This window comes from Salarias fasciatus, chromosome 18, assembly GCF_902148845.1.
Source record: "Salarias fasciatus chromosome 18, fSalaFa1.1, whole genome shotgun sequence".
NCBI classification, from domain to species: domain Eukaryota; kingdom Metazoa; phylum Chordata; class Actinopteri; order Blenniiformes; family Blenniidae; genus Salarias; species Salarias fasciatus.
The window spans coordinates 12,081,789-12,095,122 of NC_043762.1; the positions used below are offsets into that span (position 1 = coordinate 12,081,789).

At 42.5% G+C, this 13,334-nt stretch overlaps 1 protein-coding gene across 1 annotated transcript; it reads left to right on the top strand.

Annotated features, from left to right (window-relative positions):
* Nucleotides 1-166: 166 nt before the first annotated feature.
* Nucleotides 167-12,473, top strand: dsc2l (desmocollin 2 like). The gene is made up of 15 exons (XM_030115290.1): nt 167-471; nt 590-712; nt 2,172-2,276; nt 2,620-2,775; nt 3,193-3,337; nt 3,424-3,578; nt 3,761-3,895; nt 3,975-4,160; nt 4,236-4,483; nt 4,851-4,993; nt 6,696-6,917; nt 8,207-8,428; nt 9,387-9,502; nt 9,582-9,896; nt 11,324-12,473. The coding sequence occupies exons 1-15, from the start codon at nt 433-435 to the stop codon at nt 11,519-11,521; spliced, it is 2,508 nt and encodes an 835-aa protein (XP_029971150.1). The 5' UTR covers nt 167-432; the 3' UTR covers nt 11,522-12,473.
* Nucleotides 12,474-13,334: the final 861 nt, after the last annotated feature.

The window sequence follows — 13,334 nt, forward strand, 5'->3', positions numbered from 1 at the left end:
TGTACCTCTTGTGTCGCCCTGCACCTTTTGTGGGTCACCTTTCCAAAGCAGATGAATAATGCAACGTTTCCCCCTGCTGGCGGAGAGAAACCGTCCCAAACAAAACTGGAAGGGAGTTGCAGAGCTCGCGCTCTCTCCCCTTGTCAGTGAACAATAGCGACACAACCCGAAGGTGCTTCTGGCAGGAGGGTTCTGGGTGTGTCGTCCAAGGTGTGTCTGCTGAGCTGACTCACCGTCGGGCTGCGTTACAACACCAGTCTCGCATTCACGTCCGCGTCAGGAGCGCAGGAGCACCATTAACTGCCGAGCGGGCAAAACACTCCGAATAAAACACCATCTGTCAGTCAGGCCAGCCACCTACAGCCGAGTGGACTACTCCCACCGCGGACCAGGAAAAGGTCCTACTACTGTAACTCCACAAAGAAAAAAAAAATGGCGAATAAAGTAATTTTAACCCTCTGCGTAGTGCTGGTAAGTGCTTCCAACTTTCTTTTTATTTTTTTTTTCAATGTTCCTGTTTTTCTCTGATCGGCGTTAAAGTGAAGCTCCGATGTCAGAAACTCACCGTGAGATCCGGTTTCTCCCTCAGACCTCGCTGCTGTGCCCGGCTGCGGGCGGGTGGACATATTCTGCGTCGGACCAGAGCTATATCGGACCGCCAAATGGCTTGAGAAGGGGCGGAGGGGGCCACGGGATAATCCGGGGCCAACGAGTAAGACTGACTGTGTGCCAGTGTGTGTGTGATGTGTGTGTGTGTGTGTGTGCTCACCGCAAACTCTCAGCTACCTGCTGGAGAAGGGAAGGGGGGGCTTTTCATGGGGTTATTTCTTATATGTTCAACTACACTTTCAATCAAATTGCACAGAATCTGAGAGAGGAAGTCGTATAAATCAAGTATGTTCCAGACTAAAAATTAATTTTAAGCTCGAACCTGCTTCTGTTCGTCTAAATATATAATCTATTATCAAACTAGAGCAGCTTATGGCGCACTCTAATGATCAGGGAGCAGTAATGCTACGAGTAGACGGTAGTCTCCATTTACGCGCTGCATAAAACTGAAAAATCCTCTTCATAATACACAGACATAACACTATATCCTCAGTTTCACGAGGAGACACTTATTTCGCTTAAGAAAACATCCGTCTCTGATGACCTGAAAATATAAAACACAAATTCACTCGTACGCATATGACGCAGGCCTGGGAGTTCACGAGAGTAGCAGCTATTCCAGCAGGAAGTGTAAAGTGCTATGTATGCACGTGATCAGATTATTTTCCGTGAAATTCCTATAGATCGTGTTTTAATCTTATGTTCACTCTAAAAGCGTGGATGCGTCGCTGTGCCATGTGCGTAATTACGCACACTTCCTATTCTCTTTAACGTCAGGAGTAATCTGTGACATTCAAATATTGAAAGCTATTAAAAAAAAGTGGGATCACTTTTATTGTTGGCAGGTTTTGAAACAGTGAAAGCAAAATGAGAAAGTCGTCAAGGTTGGAGAAGTAACGCCATCAAAACTCAACAACTTTATGCTTCAGTAAAAGTGAATGTGAAAGATGGTATGCAGCCAGAGTCAAATCCAAATGAATGTTTCAGGTTTGTTAGAGTTTTCAGTTCCAAAATGGCAGCAGGTTGCCAACAAAAAAAAAAACATCCACTGAGAATGGATCTGGTCCAAAACGATGGGAAACATGGAATTCAAAGCGTATGAACTAGTCAGCATTTCAGGATGATTACGGCTGCTTTAATTAGATTTTAAAAGCTCATTTTGGTATGTTTTGTCAACACACACACAGAAACATTTTGCAGTTAAGCATTAGACAGAATGAGGGTAGGAGGTCACATCCCCTCCATTCCACCCAGCACATTGTTGCAGCTGTGAACGTGTTGACATATGCGAAGCTCTAAAGACCTTGAAGGGCAATTTTGGGTGTGCCTTCATTAACTGAAAGCATGCGAGTGGTCCTTTAGGCTCTGTGTCGAGTCTCTGCGCTGGTGGTGGGGCTGAAATGTGAAGAATGTGTCAGAAACCTGACTAACTTTTTTTCTTCTCAATTAAGCCTGGAGGGGTTGTCTCAGGGTTTCTTGTTATTGTGGCTGTTCACCTTTTGGAGAAAAAAAAAAACCCTGCTTTTTTTTTTTTTTTTTTTTTTTTTTTTTGCATGTCACAGCCTATCGGCCCCGGTTTCCTGAAGCGCTCCAAAAGACGCTGGAGTCCTCCGCCCTTCAACATACTGGAGAATTACTCAGGGTCTTTGCCTAAAGGCATCGAAAGGGTAATCTTTCTTTCTACCTTGTCCTAAAACAATGTCACGTTTACTTTTCACACTTCACGTGTTGATCTGTCCCTTCACACACTCAGACACACCTATTTGTTGTGCAACTTTCATGTGAAACTGAGTGGTTAATTGCGATGATGCACTTTTTTCTAATACCTGAATTACCAGATCTAGACTCAGACCCTATTGAAATGTGACTAAAGGTCGTAAAGTTAATTTTGTTTCCCGGTAAATCAAAGCCACAGCATCGCCTGCGTGAAAGAGACCGCAGAGGTTTTGTGTTAGTGGTCACAAATGGGCTCCGAATGAGACAATTTGTTGTTGTTTCTTTCTGTTGTAGATTGTGTCCGATACACAACAGAACTACAGTGTGTACTACACCATCAGTGGACCCGGAGTTGATCAGCATCCGATTGGATTGTTCAGTCTGAACTCCAAGACTGGGCTGCTAACTGTGCACAAGGCCATCGATCGTGAGGAGTTCCCGTCATTTAAAGTAAATCCACAAACATGTGTTGTTCTGTATGATAATTCTCAATCATGATAATAACTCTGTTGTAGGGTATTTTTCACTCTTAATTTATAGGGTTAAAAAAACACCAACCTAAGCCTGTGAACCCCTTTAGATAGTTGATAAAAACATAAATATATATAAAATGCTGAGTTAAACTGTTTTTGAACAGATTGATTGTACAAACATTAAAATATTTGTGTAAATAAGTGACAAATGTGTAAAATGAGAAATATTGACTTATCAGATGCTATAATAAGTAAAGCTGAAGAATAATATTTTAAATGTCTCATGTTATCATGACTAGACGCAGATTGAAATTATGACAAGTGTTTTTTTCTCAAGCTATCACTATTATATGTTCATGTGCATTGACCTTACAAACTTGGTTTTTCTGTACAGTTAAAAGTCAGTGTTTTTGAAGAATTCACAAACCGGGAGACAGACGACCCTGTGATCATCACTATAGACATCGACGATCAGAATGACAACGCTCCGACATTCAAAGACCCCCTTATGTTCACCGTGCCCGAGCGCAGCGCCATAGGTGAGGAGAACACCAAGCACTGGGGCTGGTTTTTTTTATTTTGGCGGAGTGTGGGCGCTCTAAATGATCCCGGTCTCACACCACAGGTGAGGTGGTGGGGCTGGTGAACGCCACAGACCGGGACCTGGCCGGAAGCCTCCACACAAAGATCCACTTCAGCCTCCTGAGCGGTCAGGACCTGTTCGGTATCCACCCCGAGACGGGAGTCATCACCACCAAAACCAACACTTTGGACAGAGAGGTGAGCCCCGGAAACACTGTCCATCCAGGAGCGAAGATATCAAAGCCCCTTTCCAGTCTTGAATGAAAAAGAAATCACTCATACAGGAAGATGAAACATACCTGTTATTACTCTTTGCTTTGTCTTTGCCTCTGATCATTTTTTTTTTCTTCCTGACATTTTTCCTGACTTTTCTCTCCCAGACCAAAGACACGCATGTTGTGACCGTGCAAATCAAAGACATGGCCGGTGCAGATTCGGGTCTGTCCAGCCAGGGCCAAGCGACCATTCGCCTGAGCGACATCAACGACAACCCTCCCACCTTCAACAAAACATCTGTGAGCGCTCGCAAATGACCGAAGAGACGCCTCAAAAACAAGTAGAGCGTTCTTTGTAACTTTCCTCTCTTTCCTTTAGTATGACGCCAGCATCCAGGAAAACGATAAAGACAAACTGATCCTTCGAATTCCCGTTAAAGACAAAGATTTGATAAACACACCAAACTGGGTTTCCAAATTTGTGATCAGTAAAGGAAACGAGAATGGAAATTTCAAGATTGAAACAGACCCCAAAACCAACGATGGGCTTCTGTACGTCACAAAGGTGAGTCTACAAGCATTTCTTTTGAAATAGTCTATTTGAAAGCGTACTTTGCTCATGTGTCTGTGCTGTATCCAGCCTTTAGATTATGAGAAGAACAAAAATGTGAACCTGGAGATCAGGGCGGAGAACCAAGCCAAGCTGAGCGGCACCACGGCTCAGTGGATGAGCGTCCCCATCAACGTGGCCGTCACCGACGTCGACGAGGGCCCGGAGTTCACCGCTCCCACCGTCCGCTACACCGTCAAGGAAAACATCGCCAACGGCACGCTGATAGGAACGTACTCCGCTGTGGATCCGGAGACAAAGAGCAGCGACGGCATCCTGTAATCACACTTTTATTTTGATATTTTTAACCTGGCTCGGATGAAGGCGTGATCTTGTGTTTTTATCTTTTAACTATTAAACTTAAAGTTAACTGTTAAACTGTTTAACTGAGCTCCCTTTTGACAAGACTTTGAACCCTAAATTGAAGACCTTACATTGCGTTATCATCATCCTGGATGAATGTTGCTGTTTTCACACTTCTGAAGCAGTGAAGATGCGCTGTCTGGTGTCCATATGGTGCTATGATGTCAGTACAGTCACAAAACTGCAACCTCCTCTTTTTACTTCCTGTCTTTAACACTGGAGGGCAGACTTGGACTGCTCAAGTCATGTTGAAGTGATACAGTCAAGTCTCCTGTCTTTCAGGTATTATAAGGATTCAGACCCAGCTGGCTGGATCAATATGGACAGGACCAGTGGAGCGCTGAGGGTTGCTAACACAATCGACAGGGAGTCCCACTTTGTCAAGAATGGGATGTACAACATGACTGTGAAGGCTGTTGATTCCAGTAAGTCACATAAAAATACTCATGACATCTAGAGGTAGATCAAAAAGTCAAGAAACAAGTGTTTGGGTAGGTTATTACTTTATTGTGATGCTTTTTTTTTTTTTTTGGCAATAAATCGTTTATGTTTTGAAAGCTGCCACATTTTTGAGAAACAGATACAAATATTTACTGAATCCTCTCTGCCACTGCTGAACAGAAAATTCTGCTGTTGAATCAAGTTAGGTTGTTCAGGTGGTTTAAGAAAGTTTTTTTTTTTTTTTTGGCAAATTTAACAAGTGTCCTTACGGAGCGGGATGGATCCTGCAACCAGCGTCAGTGCAGAGTCAGCTGACCTGGCCGCATTGGTCATTTGGGCACAACCAAATTGATCCTACGAGTGTTTCATTGAAGTCAGAACTGGAAGTACCAGAAACTCAAGTCAATAGCAGATCGAGCAGGTTGACACTAGTGGAGAATAATTAGCATACTGTTCACAGTGGTCATCCACAAACTCTTGTTCCTGGAAAATGTGGCACAGTGAAAACTGGAAAAACTCACTTTCCTTTGGTATAAGTCTGGATTTCAAAAAGCTCTATGAAAGCAAAGTTATGTTTTTGATTTCTGTGCTATATTTAATTTTCAAAGTCAAGATGCTGCCTAGAGCTTGCATTCTGAAGATGGCCAAATATATTTACTTCTCATGTCAAGCAGTCATTAATTCTTTACCAAGCTGCTTGGCAGAGTTGGCAGACTTTACAATATCTCGGAATGGTATTACAAACCAAGAAACCCTGGTTTAAGTCATTTACAACCTGTATATTCAGCTCTGATGCTCATCCCACTCATGCATGTTCCTTCAATCATGTCAGTTTTATTGCCAAGAGGCATTGTTGCAACAAATTAATAATCTACCGAACACATTCTCCATTCTTTGTGCACAATCGGCCTTTTGCTTGTATGCCGATGACACACATGTATATTTACCACTCGATCCCACCTCTCCTCCTCTGAAAAACATCTTCAAAATTGAGATTGAGAGAAAAACTGAAAATTTGCTCCTCAGGTCTTCTGTGACAACAGTATGTCAGTGTTTCTTTCCGATTGGCCTACTTTCTTATGCCGCCCTACTCACAAATCAATGTTTGTCATAAATGTGACACCATCAAACATTTAAATAAACAAATGCACAGCACACACTGTTACAACTACCAAACACGTTTCCTCATTTTAAAGCTTTCTTTGGAAGTCAAACACTTCACTCAGAAAACAAGTTCCTCTCAGTGGATGGCCGCTTGCCAAACCACACCGAGACGCTGAGTACCTTTATGAACGCCAACAGTGATGCGGAAAAAACAGTGGTCTGGGAAAGTGTTTAGTCAGTGAGTCGACTCACCACAGACACATTTGTCTTCATCACGCCCTTTGATGCGACGCTCCAGCCCGTGTTGTTTTTTTTTTTATGTACTCCACCTTTTATTGTATCTGTCTGAACATCTAGCCAACCCGCTTTCACCTGAAAGCACCTGCTGAAGCGATCTGACCCAACTCGTCGTTTTACAGTGACTCATAATCTCGGCTGAACTTCAAAGTCTGGCTTGTCACTTGTCACAGTTAAGGTTCCAATTCCAGAGAACTCTAAAATTAAACAAATGGAATTAAAATCCTCGGCCTTCCTCCTCACTTTCACCCCCCACCCACCCGCCTGTAAACCCGTGTGTTTCAGGCTCCAAGACGGGATCGGGAACCGTCATCATCGTGGTGGAGGACATGAACGACAACATGCCGACGTTCCCGCCCGGCGAGCTGATTCTTTGTGAGAAGGAAGGAGAGATGGGCTCCGTTCTGCTGGTGGCCGAGGACAAGGACCTGTCTCCATATTCCGCCCCCTTCACCTTCAGCATACCCAGTGACAGCGATGGCAAATGGACCGTCACAAGGTTTAATGGTAGGTTGGCCTTTTGCACATGTTCAAGCTTCACTGAAGAGTTTTTTTTTTTTTTTTTTTTTTTTTTTTTTTAATAGCGTCAGCAAGTGATTTGTTACTCAAACGCCGGAGGCGTCCAGACGGCTTCATGTAGAGTAATGCATGAGTAATGTTCACTTCTGGTCAAATCTAAACACAAGAAAGTGACAGATTACTCATCCTGAACATGTGCAAAGCAAGTCTGAGATCAGTTCCTCAAAGCTGGGATCTGTACATTTTAGTGCTACTGCTGGTGGAACAGTTTAAAAGTGTAATATCACAATGTTTCAGTAAATATTGTGATATTTTGCAGATTTATGTAATCAGTTTTACTAGCGACTAAAATATTAAAGTAGCATTGAAAATTAAATTTACTAACTGCTGCCAATAATCTTATAATACAGCAGTAGAACTGCATTTTTAGGAGATTCATGTGTGGTTTGCTGACCAAAATTCAGAGTAGAGCAGAGATTTCACCTTCATTCATTGAGGATACAAACTGTGAAACATTCTCAATTATTACATTTTTCACTATTTCTGTACATTATTGGCAATTTATTACTTAATTGGCTTTCTTACACTGAAACTTAAATTATTTATAGCCCAAGTTCCATTAATTGGCTTTATTCCATTAAAAATAGTCCATATAATTCCTTTTTTTTTAAAGAAAATTTCTTTCTCTAAAAAAAGTCTCAATTTTTTAATTTATTAGTTTTATTTCATTGAAAATTACCCAAATTATGACTTAATTGGCTTTCTGACATGAAAACTTATCTCAAATGGTTACTGTATTAGTTTTATTACATTAAAAATGACTAAAATTCTGACTTTTTATATGAAAAATTGCTGAACTTACTACTTAATTGGCTTTATTACATTAATAATGGCATAAGTTGATCTTTATTGGCAGCTAACATGGAAAAGCAGGAACGTTTGGTGGGCCGGTCTTGTCCCATGGGTCATATATTTGACACCCCTAGCTTAGACTGATTTAAGTGGGTTATACTTCATTATTTTGAATAATGTAATTTCCTGTCATACCACTTCAATTGCATTCAGCCGATGGAACAGTGGAAGAGTTATTTTCCCCTGTAGTTTTAACTCTTTTCTTGGCCTTGTCGTCAGGCATGCTGGGAAAGCCCCCAGCACTCAAGTTCGCATTTAGGTTTAGCTCGGGAATTTGTTAGAGGTGTTACGTAGAGATTCAGAGTTTTAAGGGTGGACACAGCCTCCCCGTTCCTCTTCGTAACGATGCCTGACTGTTTCTCCAGACACGGCAGCCACATTGCAGCACGTGAAAGAGCTTCCCACCGGCATGCACGAGGTCCCCGTGCTGGTCAAGGACCTGCAGGGGCACGGTGAAGTGCAGACGGCGATGGTGAGGATCTGCGAGTGCAGAGGCGGCGTCTGCCTGGACAAGAACCGCTCCGCCATGTTCGGGGGGATGGGCGTGCTGGCCATGCTGCTGCCTCTCCTCTTACTCCTGCTGCTCGGTGAGTACCTCTCCTCTTGTCCAGCCTGCAGGACAGTTCAGGAGACACTGGCGATCAGTTGTACATAAAGAGAAAAGAAATTCCAATGATCCAACTGCAGCACACAAGAGGATTTCCTACATGTCAAAGCTCTTGTCTGCTCCTATCATCCCGACTTTTATCTGCTGTTATTTTGAGACCTTTCCTCAGCTGGCCCCCCACGACTTTTACCTGTAGATTTTCCATAAGACTTTTTTCAAACTTAAACTTTATGACCAACCATTTCTCATCAGACACCAGTGAACAAATGCAGTTCAGTTTGAGGCCCCATTTGCACAAAGATTTCAGGTGAAAATGTTAACTTTAGTTGCATTTTGAGTGTCCTGAAAATGCTCATTTTGAAAAGAGCTCCCAAGGTGAAACGCTCCAATTTCCTGTTCGTGTGAAAGGGACAAAAACAATACTTCTGGAAAGGCCCGGAAAATTTTTTCCTTATTAAGAGATTCTGAAGCACACGAACCTCCCATTTGAAGACTCCTGTTTGTGTCTTTAATGGTGTTATGACCTGCGAAACGTACACAAACAGAAAGTAAATCTGGCCCTTCGGTCACAGAGGTACCTGGAACAGTTGTGGTCTTTTGGAAGAAACCAAAATACCTGGAGAAAAATTGCACAGAGAGGACAAGCAAACTCGGAGTTAGAGGGCAAATTAGAAACACAAATCAACCCAAAACATCAAGGCATTTTGAGCATCAATGCAAGAAATGAATGACGCAATATTTAATATTTGCACCTTTTCCACTGCTTGTAATTGTGTTTGGAGACTCTCTGCAGCTCACACATTACATCCTGAAAACTGACATGTATGTGGATATTGTGCAGGTCTTTCCCCACGTGGCCTCGTTATTGTGTTCTCTGCCTCATGTGGATGCGAAACGTGTTGCCAGCTCTGTAAAACATGCTTGCTTTCTCATTTCAGGTGTGCTTCTTGCACTATTCTGCGCCACGAAGAGGGAGAAGATCCAACTGGATGATGCCGCTGACAGCGGAGGAATCCTGCTCAAGTCCAACACCGAGGCCCCGGGAGACGAAGTGGTACGTGCGCGCTGACCACGGCTTATATTTAATGTGTAGAAACCGGATCTTCATGTTGTTTGTTTGCTTTGCCGTCCAGGACTCGAGTCTCATCAACGTCCCCATGATCGGCACCGAGACGGTGAAGGGTGGGGTGAAGTCGGCGCTTCCAAACATGGGCTGGATGGGCGACAAGAGCGCCAGCACCATCGGGGGGCAGAGCGTGCACGAGAATGGCTTTTACAAGACCGGCTACTCCACCACCAACATGCAGGAGTTCCACTCCAGCCAGTACGACGGCCAGCAGTTTGGAGCGCAGACCCTCGGCACCGGCATGAACTTCGACTACCGGAACATGGCGCAGGACTCGGCTTTCATGCACACCTGGCGAACCAACGGCCTCTATCTGCGCCAGGTAACGCCGAGGATTGAAAATGCTTCAAATGTGGTGAAAAGAAAATGTGCAGAGAGAGAATGAAAGTGTCCACGTTTGATTCCCTGAGGCTTAATAACGTCTTTGTTATCTGTCAGAGCTCGGCTAAGTCTCATGTGGAATGTAATCTTGTTCTCTAAGCCCTGATAGTATCCTCTGTAAACTTTAATATTTCTCAACTTCTTGGTGAGAAATATTATTTCTCTAACTTGTCGGCGAGTTGTTTGTTCGCTGTGTAATATCCGAACTGTCTGTCATATCCGGAACGGTCGCTATCTCCCCTCCCATCTCCCGGGCTCAGGTCCACGCGGCGTAATAACCAGGGGTGGGAGTAACGACTGACAAATGCAAGCGAACGGCTGCGACAGAGAGGAGCTGATGTCGGTTCTTTAAAGATGTGAATCAGATTCACTGTACATGCAGGCCAATGCAAATGTTACTCGCGGTGGGGAAACTTTTTATGTTTCTGCCATCAGGACTGAGTCGGTTCAGGATTAAAGAAGCGCTCCTCTTCCATCCACTGTGAAGAGACAGCAGCTCTGCAACATGTTTTATTCGCTGATATTTGGTCAACGGGACTGAATTACTTTTTGTATTTCAGTATATTAATTGATAACAAACACTAGAATTAGGTTTTCTTTCTTTTTTATGAAAGTGGTGTTGGTGAATATTATTTCTGATATTAATACATATATAAATGGGATATTAATATTAATTCAGTCCAAGCTGTGGACAGACTTAAAATGGCTAAAGCAGTTAATTTACTAAAATTACTAAAAGAAATACAACAACTAAAATTACTACAGTAACTGATAAAATACGAATATAGCAATTACTTCAAGAACTTAATGCGATAAAATTGTTTGAGCAGCCAAAACTGCTGAAAGACCTCAATTGGTTTAAATTTTACTGAAACTGCTGGAAGAATTAAAATGAATAAACCTGCTAAAGCAGCTATAACGATTGAAATGGTTGAAACTTTTTCGTGGCTCCAGATAAATTTGTTTGGAGGGAAGTCCATAAAAACAGCTCGTTTGAAGGTTGCAGATATGTGGATTATTTCACAGCTGAATGAACAGAGGAGAAATTTGTCTGTGTGACAAATCCATTCGTAACCTTTTTCTTGCACTGTCAGAAAAAAATCTGATAATGGAGGTTTTCTGTGGTTCATTAGCAACATTACATTGTCATACAGTGACATCTAGTAGTTCCAGATAGTATGTCCTGAGACATTTTAACAGATAATCTGTGAATTACAGTAATTACTTGTAATTGATTACAGTTTAGTAATTCTATTTATTGTATTTTGTAGACTGTACGTTTTGTGGGAAAAAGGAAAACTTAATCTGGGATTTTCACTCCCCGGCTGTTGAAACTAATCCCGATTCCTTCCAATGCTACCTTCACAGAAACTGGGATATCTGGGAACTGAACAGGATGGGCGCTTCGCGGAAGACTACTCGAAAGCGTACGGGTTCGAGGGCGTGGGCTCGACCGCCGGCTCCGTCGGCTGCTGCAGCGACTTCGGCGGCGACGATAACCTGGAGTTCCTGAACGCGCTGGGACCGAAGTTCAACACTCTGGCGGACGTCTGCAGGAAATCATGAACGCTCTCAAACCCCCGAAGCAACAGTGTTCGGCTTCGGGCCGAGCGGCACGCTGAGACCCAGACGAGCTCCGGCACGCCCTGAGCGTGAATGAGAAAGAGAACAAGCAAGTGGTGCCAGTGTGTGTGTGTGTGTGTGTGTGTGTGTGTGTACATGTACAGGTGTATGAGAAGTGTGTGCGTTTGTGTGTGTGTGTGTGTGTTTGTGTGTGCGCACATTGCTTTTAGCTGTTTAATTTCTTTGCGGCTTCCTGGTTTAAAGTCTTTTGCACTGAAAAAAAAACCTTTGCAGATGTAAATAATTTTTGTAGAGTATAACTGTGTATTAATGTGTGTAACAACCATTCATGAGATAACTTTGGCCATTCTGAGTGTAATAAAGATAATAGTGTGGTAAAATAGTAAAAGATTTTTTCCAGCCAGTGTTATGGTGTTTATCCTCAATAAATTAATCTGACAATTGTTAAAAGCAAACTGCACAACACCTGCAGGAATTGCAGTTTAATTTATGTATCATATTATTGGTCACAGTTAATACATTTTGAGAGGATTTTTGGCATGATGGGAAAAACTATTGGGTTTATTATGATGAAAAATGTCCAAATCATGAGATTATTGTCCATTCTTACATTATTGGTTGTTACAACGTGTTTTGTGCCTTCAGAGTTTTGGTTTCACAGGTTTTTTTTTTTGGTTTTTTTTGTGCGTGTTGATACATGAAGGGAGGGCGTTTTCTATAGATTCATAACAACTGGGCTGGTTGGTTCATTGTAATCATTGGAGAGATTGCTTGTGGCTGAGTGTAACTGTCTGTTAAATTTCATAGTTTTCAAGAATTTTTTTTTTTTAAGGAAGTTTTTTGAAAAAAGGTTTGAACGGTGCCTTTTTTTTTAAAATAAAAAAAGTATTTCCAATGACAATATTTCATCAATAAAAGAGATGATTTAAGTGTGTGTGACTTGCACTGGCTTCACGCTGAATCATGCAGCAGTAATGTGCAGAGACACATTCCAGCCTCCCGTCAGCGACGTTATTGCCACATTCTCACAGTAATCCGCTGAAAGTCAGCACAAGGGCGTGAACGCTGGAGGGAGGGAGCGAGGGAGGGGACGGGCGTCTCCCACACTGCCTGCTGCAGTTTGAATACAGGGCCGGGCCACGGAGGAGAAAAACAAAGACCTGCTGATGTGTCCTTAAGCTGTAACCAAACACAAAAAGTAAAGAAAAGCAGAGACCAGCTACTGAAAAAAGGAGACTTTTATCTTTCTTTATTTGCCTTTGAACTTGTAGAACATGTTAAAGAAGGATGCGTTTGTTTGGATGAGCAGCAAGGGATTCATACCTGAGCTCACAGGCGCTCCAAAAAGTTTCATACGGCAATGTGTTCAAGTGAAAATGGACAATAGAAAACTTGGAATGCGAATTGGAGGTCCGTTTACAGGACAACGATGCTCAGACTCACTAATAACACCTTGATTTTGCTCCGTCTCTATGGTAACGGGGGGAAAATGCAATGCAAAATGCAAAAAAAAAAAAAGCAAAGACTTAAAATCCATCTTGCGTGCGAATGATGCAGCTTCATTAACACAAACTTTTATTCCTTTTATTTATCTTCTCCTTTCTGAAAGAACGCATTACTGAGATTTAATTTAAAACAAGTGTGATTTCAGCAAGATTAATGCAATAAACGTGCTACTGTCCAGGAAGAGCTGTCGCACCATTACCACTCCATCTTTGTTCATGTGCCAGTTCTCATGTGTTTTACAACTTAGAGAGAAATGACACCATTAAACTATTCCCCGGAAACTCTTCAG